At 39.4% G+C, this 25085-nt stretch overlaps 1 protein-coding gene across 1 annotated transcript in view; it reads left to right on the forward strand.

Moving 5' to 3' along the window:
- Positions 1 to 15498: 15498 nt before the first annotated feature.
- The window catches only part of LOC115633419 (eye-specific diacylglycerol kinase), a 51353-nt gene continuing 41766 nt past the window's right edge, over positions 15499 to 25085 (forward strand). Inside the window, 3 exon segments of the mRNA XM_030530878.1 lie at positions 15499 to 15588; positions 16886 to 17711; positions 17799 to 18423. Coding sequence (XP_030386738.1) covers positions 15499 to 15588; positions 16886 to 17711; positions 17799 to 18423 — 1541 coding nt within the window.

The following is a 25085-nucleotide window of genomic DNA, read 5'->3' on the forward strand; positions in this document are numbered from 1 at the left end:
TTGTATATTATTAGACGCCTTTCAACCGCTCGGGCTGAAAATTGCCGCACAACTGAATCAACTGACCGGCTTTGGCGTCAATTCCAACTTGGGCTTTGAACAATTTGTCGAGATATTTTTCCATTGCTCATCACAGGTTGTTGTTTACGTTGAATTGGTTTCTTTCTTTCCTTTTCATTTTTTATTTGTGATACTTTTTTCTGCTTCTTTTCCCCTTGTTATAGACATAAACACATGCCAAGCCAACCAACCAACCACATGCAAATCCATTTGCACAATTGTTGTTGTTACGCGGTAGCTGCTTAAAAATTGATTAACGCTTTTCGTATAACAAGTTTCAAATTACCAGAAACTCAAACGGCTCAAATTCTCGACACTCGCACAGTGGTGCAGCAGAGGAAACTATCGGCCAGAAGCAAAACTAAAAAAATACCAATGAAAATGTAAATAGTGCTGAAAAGCCTAGGCGCCGATTGTAGAAGAAGGTGCATATTTAATGTTCGACTGTATGGACCTCAGGAGAATTTGAACCGTAACAGATAGAGACACCAAATTTGGTATGAGCACTTGTCCTATCCATACACATGGCAAGTTTATTCAGAATCACACACAGCGGCAATATTTCATATAGCTGCCAAAGGACTGATGGGGGAAAAATATCTCTTATTGCATAGTTTATTTGTTTATTACGAAAATTTTAACCAAAAGCGTTTAATCAAGCGTTTTATATATTCTATAGTTTCATAAAAAGCGGCTTACTATATTAAGCTTCTGCCATAAAAGCTACAGGTTATGAAAATAAGCTTAGTGCGACCGAGCGCATTTTGAATAATCCAAAATCCTAATTGAAAGAGGTCGCGTTAGTTAATCTGTCTTTTCTTGTTAGCTTTAATTGCTCTTCGAGCAGGTGGCCCTTTATAGGCTACTCATTTGTGGTTTGTCTGCCCCTGAAAGACCTACACTTTGTAGCTTTCTAAGAACTCTAACAAAACGTTGAAAGCTTTTGTTGTCTGATCCAATGTGGGCGTTTCCATATTGCTGCCATTTGATTCCATTGTTCCATGTTTACGATTTTACGACATAAATACCCTTTTATTCTTCTGGTAAACAAAAGTATTAAGTCAACCGCTCAGCATCCCGGTAAACAGAAGAGTCCAGTTAAGAGATTGCTTGCAATTTGTTATGAAATTATTTGCGAGATGGACTTTTGTGGAATGAAAAGCCATTCTACGCCACTGTCCGTCGTTGATTTGTTGGCCACTCTTGCTTCTGCTGCTGCTGTTGTTGTTTTTGTGTGTTATATGCACAACTGTTTAGCACATTTGGTCAGAAGCTGTGTGTGAGTGTGTGTGTGAGTGTGTGTGTGATGTTCTCGTTCGTTAAAGAAAATCCATTGATGCGTCCCGTCTCGTCGCCTGTCGTTGCCGCCCGAAACTTCTCACTTTTTAGTTTTATTGCCCCAACTTTTTAACATACTATTTATTTTTTTGGTCCGTCCTATGCCTAATGCTTTTGTTGTTACTCGTGTTGTTATTGTTGTTGTTATGTTGCCACATTTGTGGCCCCTTTATTTGCTCTGCCTAGGCGCTTTATGCCTCTTCTTCTTCCCATTCTTCTTATTCTTATTGTGTTCTATCTGTTACCAGAGGCGTGTTAAATGCCCTAATTTCTTGCCTCTGCCCGCAGACGTCACCACCGTTAGCACCTGAGTGCGATTTGGTGATTTGGAACTACGAGTATACGTACAAGTATGGCTGGCCAATGGTTAGCTCATACTCGTACCCATTTGTGGCTCCACAAATGCACAAATAACAGACACTCGTCGCCAGAGTCTGTCGGGGCGCTAAGGTCGTCGTGCATCGATTAACCCCTTTCTAGATGTTTCGCAGCTCGCAGCTCGCAGGTTCTTGACTCCCTTGCTGTGCGGGTCTTAGATAAACAATGATCAGAGATCTCATCAATTTTGAATTAGAGAATTAAATAAAACAAAATCTGGCTGCCCGTTTATTTTCCTCCCAGTTCTCGAAGCTTCGTGAAGAACATTGCTGAGAACGCCTACAACTTCGGTTGAGAATTCCCTCAAAATTGTCGAAATAGCAGAAAATACTTCAGATTCTATAGAAAATCTGACTGGCATTTTACTCCCAAGGTTTCGTGAAAGTTCATTGTCGAGAACTCATAGAATTTTGATTTAAAATTCCCTCAAATCTGCTGAAAAAAAATTTAACAATTTGTCGAAATAAAATAAAATAAAAAAAACTTCAGATTGCATCGGAATATTTACTCTCATTTCATTCTCCTCCCAATTCCCGTAAAATTGTCGAATCAAATCTTCTATAATTCGGCGAAATGCAAGAAAATACTTCGGATTGTATAGAAAATCGAACTTTCTCTTCACTTTACTCCCAATTTTGACGCTTCACCAAGAAATCATAGAATTTTAATTGAAAATTGAAAATTAAATTGTCAAAATAAATCTTCTACAATTGGTTGAAATAAAAGAAAATATTTAAGATTTTATATTCCATTCATTTTACTCCAAATTCGAAGCTTCGTGATGGAAAGGTGTCTTCAAATTGTCGAAATAAATCTTCTACAATTTGGAGGGGCTTCATAATCTGACCTATACTACGTGTATATGTCTGCACTTCCAATTATTGTTGAACTGGATAAAAGGTTCTACTATTGCTACGGAATTAAGGAATTCATACGATTTAAAACCGCATTTTATTTTTTTAATTTCTTACATTTTTTGACGAATTCGCAGCACCTTCAAAAATGGATTCCCGAAAGTAAAGAATCGTCTGCATCGATTTGAATTCGACTCTAGAGCCTACGCGGCTTCCTACTTATATCCAAAAAAAAAATGGTACACTAAGACTGCCACGCTCCTCCTCGGATTTCGCCTCTTTCGCAACAGATAGGGTTAATTGCTGCCCAATGCCTCTTTCATGTCACCTGCCACATGCCTCATGCGTCATTTTGTGGCCTTGTTCATGGCCATGACGACTTAAGCCTGTCAATAAACATGAACCGCGGGAATTTGCGCCAATTTGCATAATTGTGGTGCCTGGTGCCACACACACACACACAAACACGAGCACAGAAATATGTGGAACCGCCTTGACTTGTGATTTATGTCTATAAGCATCTAACTAATGCCCATTATGGCACTTGAGATGCTGCGACCTGTTCTCCTTCATAGCATGAGCAAATAAACAAAGTTACCAAACACACTTGACCCAACCGCCCCTTCAATTTACAGGTCCTTAGTAAGAGATTGGGGGAGGTGAAGCCACTTAGAGAAATTGCATGTATCTAGCAGGAAGTTCATAACGTCTTTTTTCTTGCACTGTATTCTTCCTTATACCCTGTACAGGAAGGATATAAGGCTATAGAAAAAGTCGAAGAGCTAAATAGATAGGCTCGTACGTCTGTCCGTTCGTCCATCTGTCTGACTGTATGAACTTCGATAACTTTTTAGCCATAACAGCCAGGGGCACCAAATTTGGGTTGTGAAGGTGTCTGATCCTCATGCAGCGGAAGTTTATTACAAAATAAAGATAATCTTATCACCCATTATTTTATGCACCTGCCGTCCGATCGCTACAAAAATCACGCTTTCTTGCTTATTACGATATGGTTATTTAAATTTGGTGCCATTGATATTTATTTTATTTAAATCGGCTGACTATATCATCAACTATAATAATCGGTGCAGAAATGAACCTTTTATAAAGATATCTCATGAAAATGTGGGACTTATGAGCATTAGTGTTTCATGATATCCTAAAATTATATCATAATCGGTTCACTCTGCAATAAAACCACACAGAACACTAAAAACTCTTCTGTTCTTTCCAGTATTAGTATCTACAAGTGTTCTTATGGGCTTTGCAATAATCTATAGTTTCATTCAAATCGGTACAGACAGCCATATATAGTATATATATAGTTAAATGAAACTGCCATGGGAGTGATTTATACAACGTAGTTTATTTTAGTGGAATGGCCGTATTGAAAAAACAGTGTATTCAACAGTCGGGCTGCAACGACGTCGTTCTGCTCAATTTAACTTACCAGTCTTGCATTTTAATTCAGTCTTTAGTCAATGGCCATTAATAGCATCAGTTGAGTTATTGAAGATTCGAGAAGAAGATGGCTGGGCGGACCATAAGATTAAGTGCCCGAAATGAGGATGCTCTAGAACTTTAAGCTAGACGGTAATTAAGGCAATTTATCTTTTTTTGTACGAGCAGGTTGAGGTCAAATGCAGCAGTTTAAAGCTGCCTTGTGATTAAATCTATGAGTCCATGAGGTTAACCTTCACTTGAAAGCCTTGCAAGCGCACTTCATTTCCACAAAAAAGGGAAATTTGACACGCAGCTGTACAGAGAAACAATTCTCAGAAGCATATTAGCGAGTATATAGTATAGTATATTAGTTGAAGTCTTCAAGTTTCCCTGCTTATCTGGAAAATTATATAGTAGGTGTTGCTTTCAGCCATTATTTTTTAGATAACTCGAATAGGGGTTAGAAGGTAGCCCCGCACTGATGAGCGTCAGAGCATGGCTTGGCGGCTGGAGCGGGTGAACGTCAGGGTTTGAACAGAAACACACACACACACACACACACACACACAAACAGATATAGATACCCAAAACTGTGGCACGTACGGCTCGACAATTTGATTTCCAGGCGGTGCGGCACTTTGAAAAATTGAACCGAAATTATCAGACTTGGGCTTGGACTAAAATTATGCCGTCCTGTTTGTGTACCGTTGTCAAAAATGTTTGCTTCACACAATTATATGTGTGCATGCGTGTGTGTGTGTGTGTGTGCATGAATGTGTGTGTTAACTTACAATACACATTCTTGTGAATCGATAATATACATTGCTAAATATTTAATAGGAGGCAGCCATGAACTTTTTTTCCAAAAAGCGTGCGCTCCTCTTTTTATTTCATTTTGTCAGCATACATTTTCATGTGTGTGTGTCTGTGTGTGTGCGCTTATGTGTATGTGTATGTGTATGTGTATGTGTATGTGTACGTGTATTTGTGTGTTTGCATGTTTCCAAAAGCTTTGCATACATATAATCTACAAGACTGGAGCCCACACACACAGCCACCAAAACAAACAAAAAGTCAAGTAAAAAGCTAAAGACAATTGGAAGACGCTCATTGCTCAGTCAGAACTGACAGCCTATGAATATATAGAGCACATAGACCTACACGTATATATACATATAGTATAATAGGAATGAAGGGGTCAAACAGTCAGCTGTTGTGGCCGAAATCAGCTCATTTAAATGCATTTTCTCTGCCAAATGCCAACTGGTATACATTTTTCCCTCACAGTAGAGAAACGTTTTATAAATCCGATAAAATAGCTTATTAACTATACACCGATATCGAACAAGGAAGTGTTTAACCATATAGATATAACACTGGATTTTTTATGTATGCCACTAGAGTGTTTCGCCAGCCGTAAGACTCACTCAAGAAGGTAATCCGCAATAATAGTAAAAAAAAAAATAATACAATTGTTTAAATATACTTGTATAAATTTATTTTTAAAAATGTTAAAAAAAGAACAAAAACTTGTCATTTTTGAAGTTTCAGTAGAGCGTGTAGCGCCAATTCGAAAAGACTAGCTCTCAAGCTTGCTGAGATACTAGCGTTCATACAGACAGACGGATGGTCAGACGGACAGACAGACAGACAGACAGACAGAAGAAAACTGTTTAACAACAAATTTATTGCGAATCGCTTATTAAAAATCTTTTGTAAATTCCGTCATGGTTTTATTATTTTGTTTAAGAGCTGAGAATGCAGGAAAAAGGATTGTGAAATTCAGACCAAAGGCCTTCCCCTTTCCGCATTCGCTAGAATTATGCGGAATTGAAGTTCATGAAAGCATATAAGTAGTTCTACATCCCAATTGAGTTACTATTTGACAAACAACTTAAAATCGAATAATCGAATTTCTCAAACATTTACCAACTTCCCCTCCGTGTAATGAAAGCAACTCGAAAACAGTATATTTCAACCGATAAGCCTTATTGTTTCCCATCTTGGGGTTCAACATAAATATTTGCATGTCAGTCGGTTGTAGCTTTAACTGAATTCGTTCGCTTTAAGAGTAAAAAGTCCATTACGGCATGTCTATTAATACCCCATGAAGCATGCATAATCATTTTAAAGACATGTGTACCTGCAGAGGAAATATGTGCCAGGTCAGGTGTCAAAATGTCAATTGCATTGGAAGGACTACGTTCTGTTCGGTTCGGTTCTGTTCTGTTCTGTTCAATGAAAAAACTCAGCCAAACGAAAACCGAATCGCTGAAATATCTGCCCTGCCAACAGGCATGCAAACAAATATAAAACCGTACGTATGCATATAAATACATACTTATATACATATATATATATATATATGTATATATATATATGTGTGTGTGGGTGTACATTGTGTATGTGTGTGTGTGTGTGGGAAGCGTATTTATAGGTTGTATGTATATTGCATTTAAGTATTACTTTTTATATCCATGGCCAATGGCAGTAATTTGCGAGCGCGTTTTACACGCGACTGCGACGCGTTTTAGTCGCGACCCTGCAGGATACTGTCCGTACCATACGAATGTTTCAGAAGGACAAGCAGCAAGTCAACAGATAAGTATTTATTATTTTTCATATACATTTGCCGAATGATGATGCTTGGTTGTGGTGCTCTCTGTTGTGGTTTGGTGGTTTTCTGGCTTGGTGGCTGGCTGGCTTGGTGGCTTACTGGTGCGCTTACTCGAACGCTGGCTTTATGCCAAAACCAGCTCACAAATCGATTACGACAAGATTTTCCACTTAACCTGCTCTACTTGCGAAATGTTTTTAGTTGTTGGTTTTTCACGTCACTCTCCTCCCTCCCCCTCTCTGTGTGTGTGTGTGTGTGTGTGTGTGTGTGTGTGTGTATGATTTGTATTCAATGTCTCCCTTCTGCTCTTTCATTTGTTTCAAACACTCTTCATTGCTGGCCTCCACTTGTGGCTTTTGTGGCAACGACTTTTGGCAGAGCATTTAAATTGTGCCACAGGCTGTCGTCGTCGTCGTCGTCGTCGTCGTCGTCCTCGTTGTTGTTGTCCTTGTCGCAATAATTTTGTTGCAAGCTTCTGCTTCTGCTTTTTGTTTGGCTTCAAACATCGTCTCTTTCCTATACCCTGCACCTCCGTTATAGCTACATACGAGTACGAGTACATCCATATACAATCAGCAAGGCGAGACGCATCGCTGGAGGTGTACATCTGTCCATTCGTCCCCCCGTTCGACTTTACAAACTTTGAGAATTTTTCAACCAACATCACACAGAGTAAGCAGAGCAAATTGTTTTTACAAATTATATAAAATCTCATTACTTTATAAACTTAGCTGCCATGGGAACGATCGGTTCGTTACCTGAAAGTTCATTAGAATCGACCAACTATATCATATAAGTATAAGTAAGCTCTCACATGGCTTCTTTTTGTTGAAAGCGTTGAATACAGGGTATTTAAAAGTCAATGCACATTAACACTCTCCTCGTTCTATAGATATGCACTTAAGTTTGCTGTTTGACAGGAAAGGGATAAGCAAACACTAAGAGTATGTGTTTGGCAAGAATTTGTAAGTCAATTTTCAAGCATTTTTTGGCAGCTGGCGACAAAGAAATTGTCGGGGGTTGCTTCGAAAATAAGAAATGTATATAAATAAGCTTGATTCGTCTAGAGGACGAACAAGTTACAGATACATTTAAGATGGCAGCTTTGGGACACAAGTCCTACCTACTACCTACTACAAAAAAGAGTTGAGCATTTTCTGTGTTTGAATAATGTCCGTACTCTGTGTCTCTAAGTAGGTGCCATTCTTTGAACCATTTACAACATGCTGAGTTATAGAACAAGCCATAATGCCACATGCAAATAAACTAATTAAAAAAATATAAGTCGCACAAAAACCTTGAGAATCAGAATCATAAATCGAAATAATATAACAATATTAAGAAAAATATAAATAAAATTAAAAAACATCATATTTGTCAGTTCTATGCTTACCAGAATCCACAATTCGGACATTTACTGGGGTAACACAGAAATCTCTTCCCAAATTTCGCACCACAGCCAATTCTGGATGCCACAGAAATTTTTCAGTTCTTGTCTAGAGATTTGGTTCAAAACACAAACAAAGAGATTTTCCTAAATAAAAGAAAAACATCGACATGTAAACCCTTTGGTTTTTCCCAAGAATCTACCTTAAACATATTTCACTTTTTGTCTTTGTATACTTTTGAATTAGATGCTGAGATGAGTCTTTTTTGTTTGTGAATTAAATGAAAGTTAAAATTATAAAATATTTTTTTAATTAATTTGTGTGTTCACGTATAGTAAGTACCAATAAAATGTGTATTAATTACACAAAGATTGAAAAATGAAATATCTCGCAGTTCTGTGGCAGCGACGAATTTTTCGGGGAATTTCAAAATCAATCCAACCAAATTAGTTAATTAGCAAATTAATAGGCAGGACGCTAACTTGATGTCATGTGAAAAAATGTGCGCATGGTAGAAGAAGGGTATCGACGTTGAATATAGACTACAGCATATATTTATTCCAAAAAAATCCCTCTTATTTGTTGTTTGTTGATAAACATACAAAAGAGCAGCAACGAAATAGGAACAGAACTACTACTGGAAAATGGATAAGGCGCCTTTAAAAACCTTCTTTAGCGCCTTGAACCTGATGAATTGCGAGTTCGAAGAGCGGCTTCTGCGCCCTGAACAATATGAAAAATAAATGACAATTGCAGATCCACAATGCTACAATACAAGTACCTTCGCGTAAGAGTGGCTCGCTGTCGCCCAAGCTTAGATGCCAAAGCATTTAATTTTCAAATATAAGATGTTTTGTATTCTTAATTTTCTTCAATGGACGCACTTATGCATGTCCCTTTATTTTTCTGATTTGCTATATTTTTAAGATGTTTGTTTTTTTTTTGCAATTTTTCAATTGCTTTCGTCAATTATGCTTCAATATTTGACTTGTTTGTTTGTTGGCAAATAAAAGAAATTATGGCCTACTTTCGGGCGTTGTCGCAACACGCCGCATTCAGCTTGCTAATGGCAACAGCATTTAAATAAGTATTTTGCCAATTTTCATGGAATTCTGCCGCATTCTTTGCTCCATCACGCTTCTTTCTTGCGGTCTGCCATTGCCCTACCCCGCCCACAAATCGCCCGACACGCCACGCCCCTTTGTCGCCTTGCCAACGAAATTTTTGTCTGTCTGTCCGACGCTTCGCGTGCTCTTCTTAATAATGATATTCCGGTATGCAAAACGTTGGCGCGTTGAATAATTTTCCAACAGTCATTAAATGCTGCGCAAAAAAAGCTTCTCGGCACTTTATTATGTGGCAGGGCGATTGGGGCAGCATTGGCCCAATGAGTGCCCCACACTTTCGCTCAGCAATTAATTGAAATTAACATTTTTACAATACCCTTCCCCCACCGAACAGCAGGGCTACATTGAGTTGGAGGGTGCATGTGTTTGGAGAAATACAAATAATCACCAGCATGTCGGTTGAAGATTCGCTTTCTTCCTGGCAGCAAAGGATAGCCTTGGGATCATATATAGATAAAGCAGTCCTATTTTTTGTTAACTGTTAATTTATTTTAGATCTGTTCTAAAAGGGCAATTATTCAATCAGTTCTTACAAAATGCAAGATTAAAGTGAGCTTCGAAAATTAAAATTAAAAGTTATTTGGGCGACTCTGGTTGACTCGGAAAGGAAAGTCACGCGGGTGGAGTCTTTGGAGACGTCCAATAAACAGAACTGCGATTCCTTCTCCGGACAAACACTGAACAAACGTATTAATGATGCCAAGATGTAAATGTGGATGCATATTTGATGACCTCTTCATGCTGAGGATGCATTTTTTCTCCATTGTTTTGGATTTTATTTACTCATACGATTGGAAGCACCAAATGAAGAGCTGCAGTTTTTACTGATTTATTGCCAGCCATCCAATATTTAAGAATAGTTGTAGTGTTTGAGGAGGATTATTAGAAGTATTATTGCCACCACTTGCCAGCTGCTAGTTATAACAACAATTGATTTGCCATTTCTTCAACAAACATTTTTCTTCATCAAAAAAAAGGGGACCTAAGGAATAAGTGTGAGAGCTTCAAAAAGCTTGGACCAAATTTCTTTCAAAATTAAAGTTAAGTAATTGAACCACAACTAAAAGTTTGCCTAGAGATCCTGTTCATGGTACCAACTGTTGCTATTTTGATTTTTTTTTTTTTTTTTTTTTTTTTTTTTTGTTTTTTTGTAAATCTGCAATTCTTATTTAAGAGATATATTCTGAATATATACCTCGGCATATTAAACACCATTCGTATAGCCAATAAAATGTTTCAAATGAGCTCGACATATGCACAATATCTAGAGTAGTCGTCGTCCATTACATGGGGACAAGCTGAAATGAAGAGCATATGGGTTCGGCGCAACCGATTATAACCTTCCAGATATTTACGTTTATTTTTGGAAGCAAGTGGCCATTAATGTTCACTGAACCCCCTCTTTGGGCCATAATTCAACTGTCAAGTTGATTTCCTTACGCTGATTTCTCGCCTTCTTCGCGTCCATTTTATTTTTTTTTTTTTTTTTGCTTTCGCTTTCGCTTTGTCGGGCCCCTTTTGCGCTTCTTTCCCTTTGTTCTTGTGCTCTTGTTCTGGCAAAGTGAAAAGTTTACTTTGGCCAACTTTGGTGGCGCATTTTTCAAACGAACCCTACCCTCCCCCCGCACCCCTCAAGAGGGGTAGGCGGGTAGGCGCTCGCTCCACAAACAAAGAACTCAATTAAACCCTTCCGAAGTTGTAAATTGAGTTTGCCGGCCCAAGATATACAAAATAGTTTTCCGAGTGGTTTCAATTGCTCAGCGCTCTTAATTCAACCGTAAATAAGCTAAAAACGAAAAAAAAAACGAGAGAGAACGCTACAGTCGAGCAAGCCCGACAGTGGAATACCCTGCACCGAGGTAAACTTCCGACACTGAGGTATATGCGCCTCTAGTAGAAGCAAAAAGAAGAAGAAGAGCGAACTTGATGCTGCAGTTTGTGTTCGTAGTACTGGAGTGAAATTTATTCGCTAATAACTTTTCTTAGAACTGACCGATTTATTTGGAATTTGAAACAAAAGTAGTTAATTATATTTAGACTAAAAATTTGGTTATGTACTTTTTGAAATGTGGAAAATAAACTCGTATAGACTAGGGACTAGGAGCGTCTGCAAAACAAGTTTGGTTAATGTTCGATCAGCAGTTTTCGAACTCCACACGTTCATTCAGACAGACGGACGGACATGTCACGCTGATCAAGAATATATATGGGGTCGGAGATGATTTCTTCTGCCTGTTACATACTTTGCACAACGCGAATATACCCTTTTTACCCTACGGGAACAGGGTATAACAACTGTTTGCTTTCAAAAGCAAGCAAAATGCAATGCCGCACAGTGTCTCTAAACGTGTCGAAAATGGAATTATTGTCTGGACAAGCAATGCATAATAGGAAAGAGAAGAAGTAACATTTTGAGGTGAACGGATCATTTCAAAAAAATCCTCTCTAGGCGCGTCCTGCCTGGACTTCTCAGCTAAGCGGCTTATCGACAAACAACATTAAAATCAAGATGTTCCCGTTAAATGTGATTGTGGAAAATTCTACTCATTAATGGGGCAACTCTCCTTTCTTTTGCATCCGTCAACTGCAAATCAAACTGAATTTATTATTTGCACCGAAAACAATTACCAACCGTTTGTAAATTCCATTACAAATTTTTTCCAAAATATAATATTTAAGCAGCTATGCAGTTAATGCAAAACAACAATTTTGAACCACTGTACAGCGTTGCCCTTGCTAGTAGGCTCAATTCCCATTCAGGGTACCGCACAAGGACATACATATGAGCGATGTGGTACATAATAAGGCCATTGCTCATACGCACAAGCCACTCAACACTCGAATCCCGCTCCTCTGCCCTCCACCCTCCCTTGCTCGCCACACTGTATAGCTCCTTGGCGCTCGGCCCCACGAGTGCTGCTGCCTCACTAAATAGGTTCAGTTGCACCATTTCCCTCGCTGCTCCGTTCTGTGTAGTTCCTCCGTAGTATTTTACTGTTGGCTGTTATTGTTGTTTTTTTGCCGCCGCTGTTTTTATGAAAAATTATACAAAACTTTTTACTTAGTGAGCCGGACGCTCAACAATTATAAGGCCCTGGTGGGGGGGATGGAGCGGTAACAACGCCAGTCTCTTCCACATACGAGTACACACATAACTAAATGTGTATGCTCGACATATGTTGTGCTTAGATGGATAATGACTTCAACAAAATTCAAAAAAATTTAAATTTAAAAAAAATATTGCAAATATTTGAAAACTACATCGATTTACGAAGAGAAAGAATTAATGTTTCTGAACGCTTTACCCGCAGCGTAAAAGGATATATTACTCTAGAAAGGCTAAACTACAAATTTATGTAACAGGCAGAGCCCACGGAACGAATCGATAGAGATGTAGGTCTCTCCGTCCGTTCCACTGTATGAACTGCAAGAACTTTTGAACCTTAATAGCTTAATAGCCAGTTAATAAGTATACTAATGAGACAGCCTTCTTTAAAGCGATTTGGAAGTCCATCTGATTGCCTTTTGGAGTCGTCTTGATTTTGTAGGAAATTGTAGACAACTGTTTAGCAGTTTCACTTACTCCCACACTTTTGTTTGGGACTAGAAGACAGTGTTGGAAGGCGAGAGTATAGACCTCGCAGTTAAATAGAACACTACTGTTTTGTATTCAAGAAGAAGTCCATTTCAATTAGCTGCGAATGCTAAAGATGCCTTTCATATCTTTAAAGATTGTTTGACAGGCCGCCCAAAAGTAGGCAATGCACTTAAATTTACATTCAGTTCACATTCAGCTTACAGTCTTCTATACATAGAGCTCTATGGTCGCCAAGACAATGGCTTTTTAGGCTCAACTTAAGACTTGCTAGCTCTTTAATCCGCAATAACTACGCGTCACTTGGCTGGTTGGCTGGCTTACCCAAGGCAAGGCACGGGCATTGTCAAAACTTTTGGCATTTCTATGGAATTCAATTTCAAAGCTATATCATTTTCATTTAATTTCACGCTTTCAATTTGCGAGCCGCAGACCCATTGTCCAATCCCTTCTGCGTCTTCTTCGTGTGTATGTGTGTGTCTATATATGTATATATGTGTATGTGTAGCTGACCTTGTCGTCGCGTACTGCACATGCCTAAGGTATGCCATAATAGATTCTGGCACCCATTGTCTGTAAACTGAAACCGAAACGAAACGAGTCGGAGGCTGTCTCTCGCACCTAACTGCTAACCTAACCTCCCTCCTGGCCTCCTGCCCTCCGGTCCTCCTACTCTCCACCCTCTCCCACCTCCCACAGGCCCTTTTATTTAGTTCTACTTGTATGCTCAGTTGTCGTTTTGGTTGTTCGGTTTTGGTTTTTGTTTCGCTCTTTCTTTCATTCATTTTTGTTCGTCATTTGATATAAAATACAACAGCAACAGCAACAACAACAACAATTGGGAAAAACTTGGTAGTTTTTCACATCAGGTGGCCGCAAATGTTGATGCCACTCAACGACGCGTCATCGACATGTTTGTTGTCAGCGATGTTGCTGTTGTTGTGGTTTATGCGACTGCTGTCGAAAAAACAAAGCGCAGCTCTACCTACAAAAAAAGAAGATATTTCTTTTTTCTTTTTCTGCAGCAGTGCTAGAATTTATGGAAATAAATTTGTCTGCTCTGTCAGCAAATCGTGGCTGTCATGTGTATATTATTGGTGACAAAATCAGCGATTTATCCATTCATACTTGTAGTTATAGAGTGTTAACTGAGATTATTACACCCTCTACCCCTGGGGCTGAAGGGCTTGCTAGGAAAAAGGAGGCACACTGTATCCTCAGCAGTACGAAACGAATCAACAGAGTTATGCGTCTGTCTGTCCGTTCAACTGTTCGACTGTATGAACTTCAAGAACTTTTGAAGCACAACAGACAGGGACGCCAAACTTGTTAAGAAGAGGGGCTTATAGGCTTTGTGTAATATCCTGACGTTATATTAAAATCAGTACACTATATTATATGGCTGTCATAGGAACGATTGGTGCAGTAATACAGCTCAGTGTATATCCTAAACAAATTGCGGATGCACTGTGTGGCATCAACATGTGTATAAGATATAAGAAATGTATACATTTATTTATATAGTTGCCTTGCATTCATTGGGATAAAATCACAGATGTCGATTTTATCGCACAACACCACATAGTTGGTGTATAAGTATGTGAGTGTGTGTGTGTGTGTGGTTGCGAGTGTGTTTTCTAAATTGTTTGCAATTTAATTTTATATGCAAACAAATTTAAATGAAATTTGCAATTTTTTACTAAAAAATATATAAACTAACGCCATAAATTCTTGTTCTCTTTTTCGTCCCTTTTTCTACCTCCCATCACGGTATCTAATAAAAAATAAAAATAAAAAAAAAACAACTGAAATCTCATCTCTAGACAACAACACATAATTTGCATTCATAAACAACAATCACTGAAGAGGCAAAACAAATTTTTAATTAAAAAATATATATTTTAAAAAAGATGTCAAGCGTTGAAATTTTGCTGACAGTGCTTTGAACAACAGGCGATTAAAACCGCCAGCAAAACGCTACCAATTTACAACAAACAAAAGTAAAGCGTCCAAAAAAATAGAAGTAATTTAAAAAACGCGTGCGAAACGCTCGATATTCTATTGCATGGTGTGGCCTGCCAAATGCATGGGTGTGTGTGAGGATTGCAGCAAATCAGCGAAATGGAATTAAGCATCGGAATTGATAAGCATTTAGCCAGCTACAGCACCAACAGCAACAACAATAATAACAGTTTCTACAACAACAACAGCAATTCACAGAATATAACAAATACAAATACAAATCAATCCACAATCTACAGCAACAACGACGAACTGTGGCAGCTAAAGCAACAGCACCAGCAACAGCAGCAACAACAACAACTTCAACAAACAGTAGAAGAAGCCGCAATAGCAGCAACAACATCGTCAACAACAACAGGAGGCTGCAACGCAGCAATACCAGCAGCAACAGCAACAACAACAACAACAGCAAGAAAAACCAATAAAACAACAACCTGCTTTACAACAAACCAACCAGCCGTGACAAATCCAATAGCCAGACTTACAACAACAACAACAACAACAAGAACAGCTAAAACAGCTAAAACAGAAACTACAACGACCGTCCATAGAGCAGCTGCTCAGAAACAATTTACTAACAACAACAACAACAACAGCAACAACTAAGCCCCCCAAAGAAAGGAGGAATTCAGGATCTCGCGAATCAGGCAGAAGAAGACAAAATAATATCAACAAGATGCAACGACTACGTACAACATTCACGCGTTCGCGCACACCAACCGGAGCCGAAATGAAAATGCAGAATAGTCTTGAAGTTCCTAAACAGGTTAGCCACCGGTTATCGATAGCGATAGCACGCACACGCACAATACTCTTTTTATTTGTATATCGTGCAGTGAATGGAAGTTGCATGTTTTCTTCCATCTCTCTCTCTCTCTCTCTCTCTCTCTCTCTCTCTCTCTGTGTTGTGCACCGCTTTTTGTTTTCTTTTGTTTACTCGCTGCTGTGGTTCCTATTGGTTTTTATATGTGTGTTCCAATTTTACGAAAAAATGCATCGATAAGCCATGTTATCGACCTATACAGCCGACAGCGGTACGATAATATTTGAAATTGGTTTCCATTTCGTAAGCAGCTAACACGTTCTTGTAACGTTAATCTTGCAATCGATAATGCAATAATCGATAGCATAGCTTCATATAAGCGTTTGTTCTTCAGCGATCTTTAACACAAAGTTAATGTTGACGCTAGTTCCGCAACTATCGATAGTATGAGGTTAACATTAACATTAATTCTTTAACTATCATTAACAATCGATTACATTAACTCAATATCAGACCGTTTCTTTTCAAGCCAAAACAAAAAGAGTTATATGTACAAGTATATCGAACTTATCGTTAAAATTTTTCCCTACTAAGCTCTCATTTATTAGTTATATAAGCCAGCTACCAATGGCATAAAAACAGCTTCTTCGTTTACGCCATATGGAATTTATCGATAGTTGCATCGTTTACTTATCGCTGTTATAACTTATTAGAGCCAAGATATGCAAAATTAAGAGTACTTGACTTCTTATTACTGATTACTGATTAGAGCCATCTTCATTAGGAGCATATCCTTTATCAATCGATTATTGTTAGTTTATTTTGTTGCTAATTATTTTTTATCAGCGCAAAATAAAACTTAATTTTATTTTATTCATCGATAACAGAATTAAATCTAATGATGATTTTGTTGTTGTCAAAATTATAGTGATGTATGTATATTTAATTGAAAGCCAAAAAGCGGCTCATATCGATAGATTTTGGTAAATCTATCGATAATATTTTGCCCACCTGCATGTTTTGAAACCTAGTTTTTTTTACATTCCTGTTTCGTCTTTTGTGTTGCTTTTGTGTTGTTCTCGACTCCGCCCTGCGCCCAATCCGCCCACCATATGCCTTAACCCACACGCACAGCTTTCATGTTACGCCCAGCGAAGGACATGTGCCCGCCCCCACTTCAATTTCTGTTGCTTGCATGCATCGTTTGTTGTTCGTTTGTCACTTTGTTCTCTGATTTACTGAAGGATGGCGCTCTCTCTCTTTCTCTCTTCATTATTGTTTTTTTTTTTTTGCGCTGCAGGTGCGCTCGGCCTCCTTTGATGAAATGCAGTTGGAGGCGCAACGCGTCTCGGCACACCTGCTGAAGCAGCAGTCGTCCTCTTCGGCAGACGAACGGTCCTCGGAGGGCGGCTATCTGCAGGTACCGCAGGCTGCGCATGCGCAGCGCTCGCACAGCTTCGACTCGGCTGCCGCATCGGTGGGAAGCGATGATTCCGGCACGTTTCTCGAGGTGCCACGTCGGCTTAAGGCGCGTCGCAGCTCGTCTACCAAGACGCCGCCGCCGTGCATCCATTGCTATTATGTGGAGCAGTACGAGAAGCAAATGAGCGCCGAGCAGCGTTACTTCATTGATCATCGGGAGCTAACAACCCTCAGCTATAGCAACACCAGCTCGGAGGTTAGCGAGGATGCCGACGAGTGCGAGGACATAACCGAGGCACTGGAGGACGAGGATGAGGACGGTGCAGAAGCACAAGTTGTGCGCGATAGCAGCGTCCCGGAGGACGATGATGATGCAGCCGTTGAAATGGACATACGCATGACCAATCTCAGCATGGGCATAAGCATGGGCAGCAGCATTGAAGAGTCCCGTGCCCGGTTGCCGCGTCAAATGCGCCGCCATACCATCGGCAGTTCGGTCACCACCTCGGAGGACGAAGGTCTCGAGGAGTCGGAGCACGGCTCGCCGCATTTTGGCAACACGCTGCTGCCCCCGCAGCCAACAACCCCCTGTGGCATCACCTTCACCCTATCACCCACCAATGGCGATTACCCACCCTTTCCCTATGTCTTACCCATCGATCCGGGCACTCCACCCGCCTCGCCCTCCTTCTCGCTATCAGTTTGTGGCAGTCCCGTACTCGAACTACCGCCCGGCTCCGGCCCCAGCACCTCCAGCGCCGCCGGCTTGATGGATCATTTGGGCGCCACAGCAACGGCTGCGGCAGCCGCACTCTCCCTGCCCTCGATCAGCTCGCCCGGAGGCGCTGCAGGCACAGCCTGCGCCAGCGCTGATGCCGACGATGCGATCGCTTTGGGAATGGGTGCACCACCACTTTCGCCGACCATGCTGCGTCCGAGGCGTCGCTCCATCTCCCGGCAGGAGGCCATATTTGTGGAGCCCACTGGCAATTCTTTGGAGAATGTGTCGCACGAGGAGGTGGACACTACGAAATCATCGGTGGACACGGCCGATTCAATGGATGAGGCCTCTAACATGGCCACCTGTGGCTCACCTATGGCAGCAGCGGCTGCTGCTGCCGCAGCCACCGGTGGGGCACCGCATCATGCGTTCGTCGTTAGGGACATCTATTTGACCGTTCCGGATCTGAAGCGGGATCGCGCCGCCTCTGTGGACTCGTGCTTCTCGAAGGTATCTTCGGGTGGCAAGACCGAGGAGTTGCAGCCCAGCGAGGATGGCTGTTTCCTCACCGTACCGAACATCAATGCCACTCGCTCCCGTTCCGTCGACATTGTCCTCCCCACGGATGAGCAGGCGCGCTACAAGGCGCTTGCCATGACTGGCAGCGGAGGCGCCACAGGCCTCTATGCTGACGGGTATGTTGCAATCTCCTTTCTCTCTCTCTCTCTCTTACACACTCTCTTGTGTTATTTGTTTCTACTTTGGTTCTGTTTTTAAATGTGAAATATGCTCATATTTGAGTGATCGATGAAAACTCCGTTGTTTCAATTAATCGATATATTTTTCTCCTAATACTTTCGATGAAAGCTTCGCTATTTCGTTAATTGACGTTTTTGTTTTAATCTTACGTTCGTTGAAACAGCCGTTAATTAAATAATTAACCAATAATTAATCGCTGCCAATAATTTATCTATGATTTTGTTTTATTAATAATAATGTACTACTTGTATTGATTAATACAACAAATTAACACAAGAAATGCTTACAGCCTTAACATAATCTATAAAGTGAACTTGAGACATTAAATTTAATTTGTGATCCCTAAAAATTTTGTTGATAGCCCTTCCCATGGGACTTACTGAGCCCCGATTGACAACTTGAGTTGATTATTGAAAATGAAAGTTCTTTAATTTCTGGATTTCTTTCAAACCTCATTCACTTCAAATATTTTGAGAGTGGTAAATAATTGATTCGAATTCAATTTAAGGTAATATTTTCATTATAGAAAGTGGAATAGAAATATAAAACTGGGGTGACATACCAAGAAGATAGAATCACCTCCAAATAAGCAGAATTTTAAGAAATTAAATGTTTTTGAAGATCTTATTCCTATGCAACAAATTCCTAGTAGTAGTTTGCTGATAAGTGAAACACTACAATACCCGAATCGTATATTCTTTACAGCCCGTTGATTATCAGAACAAACTTTCATTTATTTCGGTATAAGTGGAATTTTCTTATATATTTTTATATGCTTTGCATATTTTAACAGGGTGAGGAAAAAATTTGAGACCCACTCAATTGAAACCTTTACTATAACTATCATTCGGGCATGCTTCCACAAAGTGAATATTGTACTTGTAGTTCAGTTCAGAGAGGGGAAAAAACATAAATTTAAAACCTTATCGAAATACCGAAAATTTTAAAAAACTATATAAACAAATCTATCAATCACATAAGCCATATGTTAGGACAGAACTTCTTTTTTGTAATAACTGGGTATTATTATTGCTTTCTGAGCGTTGGCCTTAGCATCAGTTTTTAGCCCGGTTAGCAGCTATTTTTAGCCGCTGCTCAGCCGTCCGCAAACTTTTAAATCGACTCATTAAAACGAGCTTTGCACGGGTTTTTGGCGCACCAGGATTGTTGGTCGGAGGTAGATAGCAGTCTGAACGTGTGCAGGTGGGAGTGGGGACAAGGACTCGACCGGGTTAAGGCCACGACCGTTCTCAGCACTGACACGTCGCTAAGCTGCAGCCGCTTTAGTCGAAAGGCTTTCGAGTAGGAAGCACTTCCGCCTGAACGTTGGCCACGTTATAAAGCGGGCAGGCGGGTTCAGGAGCCGCGGGCTTAAGCCGCCCATTTTGCTTTGTAAGCCCTTGCCGAGGGTATCTGCATTTAGTCTAATATTTGTAGAGCCCAGAAGGAGGCGTGACAGACCCCGTGTTGTGGGTAAATAAATTATTAGCAGGATGAGTTGCTCCTTTTTTTGTTTGCAGGCACATCATTAGGGAAAATGGGACAGATCAGACAACATATAGTTGTCCGATTTTGCAGTTACTTCTTTGTTCTTTAAGCTACCTATTCCATTATAGGAACTCTTTGCATCAACAACTTTTCTAAAGATATTGCAACCAGACAGAAATTCGGAAGTTTGTTGAGATAACCAATGATGTTAAATCGAAATACTAGACGTTATAGTTGTTATAGGATCGATCAACTGTAATGAAAATACTTTTCGAGACCCAATTGGATAGAAAGAAAGAAAGTTTCCTCGGGTAACCAACGTATTGTAAAGCACCAGTCGAATTGGGCGACTATATCATATAGGAACAATAGAATTATATCATATAGCTGCCATAGGAACAATAGATTTATATCATATGGCTGCCATAGGAACAATAGATTTATATCATATAAGTATAGTACTTGCAATAGGAACAATCGACTTAGCTGTGATTTAAAAGCGTGTATAAGCTTTCGGGTACAGAATTAAGCGACAATTGTTTTTCTATCTGAAGTTTATGCTGGCTTACAAGAGTAAAGTTATGGAACCTTCTTTATGGGTGTATCTGGGTCTGGAACTGACAAAGGGTTGCATAGAAGTATGCCAACTAATTGTGGAAAAATGCAGGTGGAGTTAAATATTTGTTGGCAGTGGAATGACGGAGCACAACAAGAGGCAAAGACTATTTACCCATACTCAAGTACTCGTACAGACTATACTTGTATGAACAATGTAAGCCTCACATCAGTGACCAGCTCGGTATAGTTTATGCATAGGTATTGCTGTTGTTATTCTTGTTATTGCTGTTGTTGTTGTTGTTGTACACGTGCCCACATGTAGATGTAAGTAAAGGAGGCGACACGACGTGTGAGGAGGAGGAGAAGAACGACGACAAAGATGTCACCCAAGGCGGCTCTTTAGCTTAAGACCTAATTAGAAGGACAGGATGTGCTCTGTCCATCATAATTCGTTTCATAATTCACGCGCAGGAAAAAGTTCAGTACACTCAACCACCCACACCCACACACCCACACACACACACACACACACACACACACACACACACACACACACACACACACACACACACACACACACACACACACACCCATGTCCATCCTCCTTGTGCATACATAATATATTTATGTGTGTGGCAACATGGAAATGGAAACAAAAACAAACAGGAGAGAGAACTGAAAAAGGCTCAGCCAAGCGATTTCGTTGAATTACAACAAAAGCGAATGGAGGCGCGGCATCTTATTCAAAAACTAAACACAACAACAAACAACACAGCTCACAAATAACATTCAAATGAAGTGCCCGCCGAGCGCACAGTGCTTAGGCATTCATTTAATTTGAAGAGGCTAAACAGAAAAACTTAAAAAATTATTTAAAGATTCGGCTTTTCTTTGATTTGTTCTCCTTCAAAGATTCAGAAAAACAACAACAAATATTCAAGCTCTATGCGTTCGCACAGACAGACGGACAATCGATAGATCGGGAATATTTATATAAAGCATAGTGTCTTACCTAGAAATGGGAAATATTTTCAGTTTACAGGATACATCAAATATTAATGAATCAGCATGAGAAGTTTTGTGAATCTAGTATTTATACTTTTCCAGATCTATGCGTACATACAGACAGACGGACAACGGCTAATCGATCATAATCTTTTACATTCAAATGGGGAACATTAACTTGTCATACATTTATTATTAGTGAATCAGCCTGAGAAGTTTGGTGAATCTAGCTTTTATACTTTTTCAGATCTATGCGTACATACAGACAGATGTTTAACATTCAAATAGAAAACCTGATCATTTGAACCACTGTGCTTTGGAACTAGAAGTCCAAGACGTTACAAGCAATTTGTTTGAGTTTAGCTGAGCCGCCGGGCAACTGCTGGCCGATCGGCAGCTTAGGGCCAATTATTCTGTGGGCATGACATGCGCATTTTTTGTATTTATTTATTTATTTATTTTGTAAATGCAGCATTTCGTTCTCTTCACTAACAGGCCGCAGGATGCCTTTGGCTTTTGCCATACGAGTATCTGCTCGCCCGGAAACGGATAAACCGCTCGGCAGCTCCTTACTTAGTAAGGCTTATGTAGATTGCTGCGAAATTGATGAGCAACGACAAAGTTCGATGTCGTCATGCATAGGAAAGCAGCTTGTTGAGGCATAAGTTGGCTGCGATAAAAGTTCTCCACGATAATCGGTAGCTTGCTAAACTGTTGGTTATGAGTTGGAAGCAACCGGGAACAGCTTCAAACTAAGATTAATGTACACGTATACGCATATATGTAAATCCCCGTTTTCATCACCACTTATATGTGTGGAACATGCAGTATCAGTTTTGTCAATATCCCATAATTCGTTGAAAAGCAAAAGTGTAAACACAAGTTATCTAAACAAATCACACTTCAATATGTTGCCAAATACATGTAAGAGCATTAAATTTGCTTATTTGTGGCACAAACAGCATAACAGAAATGTGAGCCATAAAAGTATGTTGCTCTTAATTTCAATTGTTTCCTTTCCTTTTCACCCAAATCAAAAAAAAATAAATAAATAAATAAACTCGCGTTGCATGGATATTAGGAGAGTCTGCATATCAAGTTTGGTGGCTTTAGACTCAAACGTCAGCGAAATCCAGGCGTTCATCCAGACAGACGAGCAGACATGGCATAAAAAATTGCTAAAAATAAATAAATAAACAGTCAGACAGACAAATCGATGCTCAAATTTGTCATATTTCTTAACTTAGAACAATTCTAAGGAAAACGTTGGTTTTCTAAGCCTCAGTGAGATTTCATTTTCATGTTGAACTTGTTAAATAGAAAGATTATTTGCCTGCGAGGTAACTTTTTATAATTTTATTGTATTACAGTCAATTTGAAGGGAAAAAGTACCATGGGCTCCAATTGGCTGCCAAAGAATGAACCTATTTTCTATTCCAACAACAGAAATACATTAATTTGTTTTTCAAAAACTCTTTTCTTGTTGGTTTAATTCATTTCTAAGCAATTAGACAATTAATCGGTTATACATTTAATCGGCATTAATCGATCATTGAACTATTTTTTTAGTTGTTATATTATCAATTGATGTTATGATTACAATTTAAACGGTTACACAATTAATCGTCCATCGGTAATCGATAAGCTACACTTTTCAGCTTTTACTTTTTGATTACAACTCAATACTTTATCAATTAATCAGCCTTTGTTTATCATCAGGCTACTCTTTTCAGTTTCAGGTTTTTTATTATTGCGATTTATAAGCAAATAATCGTCCTTTATTAATCTTAAATCAATTTCTTTTAGTTGGTACATATTTTATGATTACAATTTATTTTAATGATTTTTAAACGATTAATCAGTTAATCGACGGCTGTTAATCATTAAGCAACACTTTTCAGATTTTACTTTTTGATTACCAATTTACATTTATCCAGTTAATCGTAATTAACCATTAAACAATTCTTTACGATTAAAATTTTATAATAAAAACCTAATATTTTAAACGGTTAAGTCAATTTTGCCGCAAAACCTTTTTAAATAGGTATTTTTTTTTTAAAATTAATAGTTTGTACGATTTAAGCAATTGATTTCTACCACAAACTTTTGAAATGGCAAACATATGTTAGAAATGTCGCAAACTCTATAACTGATTTATATTCTTTGTGTATTTGCAGGTATGTACACAATATCTACCTTACACTTATGTAGAATGAAGTAAAGCGCGTCTGCACACACACACACATGGATAAGTACTGAAAAAACTAGATTTAAGCCTACATATTTTCAGAATCAATACAAAATGAATGGGTCGAAAGTACCAAAGTTTCTATAGGTAACCCCCTAATACATCCTCCTTTTGAAAACGCTAGTATAGCATTGAACTGCTATAATGGTGAGAGGTGGCTGGCCATATGAAGCAATCTTTTTGGAGGTCCATGCTAACGAAATGTCTGCCGTTGGAAGTCCTTTAAAATATCGTAGGATTTGTGCATTTAAATCTCTGGCATACTTGTATAGTGTGTAGTTGTTGTTGGCGTTGCTATTATTTTTGTGGCTCCAGTTTAATTCGCAGTTCAGTTGCTCGCCATGCGGTCTGCATTTGGGAGAGCAGAGCGGCAGGCACATTTCCTTTTTAATTTCCGATTTATGTGGCTTTGGTCATTCACCGTATTGAGTCACTCACTCACTCATTCAGCCATTCATTTGTGCATTCATTCATTGCATACTTTAGAGCGGCCTTTAACAGCAATTCATACACATTTTCGTTAAGCAACTTTTTTTGAAATCTCTGTGCCAAGCGAGAGAGTCTATTAAAATGTTGGCCACGATTTGGATGTCGCTCGTGCAGTCCAGTCATAAAGTTGGTTTTTGATTAACGATGCCCGACCGTGACATGTTTTTATCCATCGCACTGGTCCCCAAAAAATACTGACCCCAAAATCCCACAGTTCCAATATCGAATACCCAACACCCAACACCCATGCCCAAGTCCACGCCCACGCCAACGCCCAGTCAATGATATGTTTAATTTGCCGACGACCCTTTGCCCAATAAAATGGAAAATATTATAAAATCATTCAATCATGCGACGCATGCCAGCAATGCGGTCATCCAGACATACCCATCCCCTCCTCCCCTGCCCCCAACCCCACCACCCAGCCCCGTTTATTTTGCTCCACTCGCTCAACCGTGTGGCCCATTCATGCGACTTACCCGTACTTGCCCATTGTTGTGGCTTTTCGTTGTCTGTGCGCCTTGGGCGCGTTTTGAGTTATGAACAAAAACAGCAACAACAACAAAATAGCGACAACAAACAAACAACGGCAACAAATGAAAATAATTTGCATCACTTTTATGACAATGCCGCAAATAATTTATCAATTCTTTGTCGTCTATGTGCGACATGGGGGAGAGCGGAAGCGAAAGAGTAGAAAGAACACAGCAAAGAATAGCGGGAATATAGATTCGCTTCTGAAATAGAACTTGTTCTTCTATTTGTTGAATAATTTTAGAAAAGTTTTCTGTTATTCCTAGGAATTTCATT

This window comes from Scaptodrosophila lebanonensis, unplaced genomic scaffold (genome assembly GCF_003285725.1).
Source record: "Scaptodrosophila lebanonensis strain 11010-0011.00,11010-0021.00 unplaced genomic scaffold, SlebRS2 tig00001418-arrow-arrow-pilon, whole genome shotgun sequence".
In the NCBI taxonomy this organism is placed as follows: Eukaryota; Metazoa; Arthropoda; class Insecta; order Diptera; family Drosophilidae; genus Scaptodrosophila; species Scaptodrosophila lebanonensis.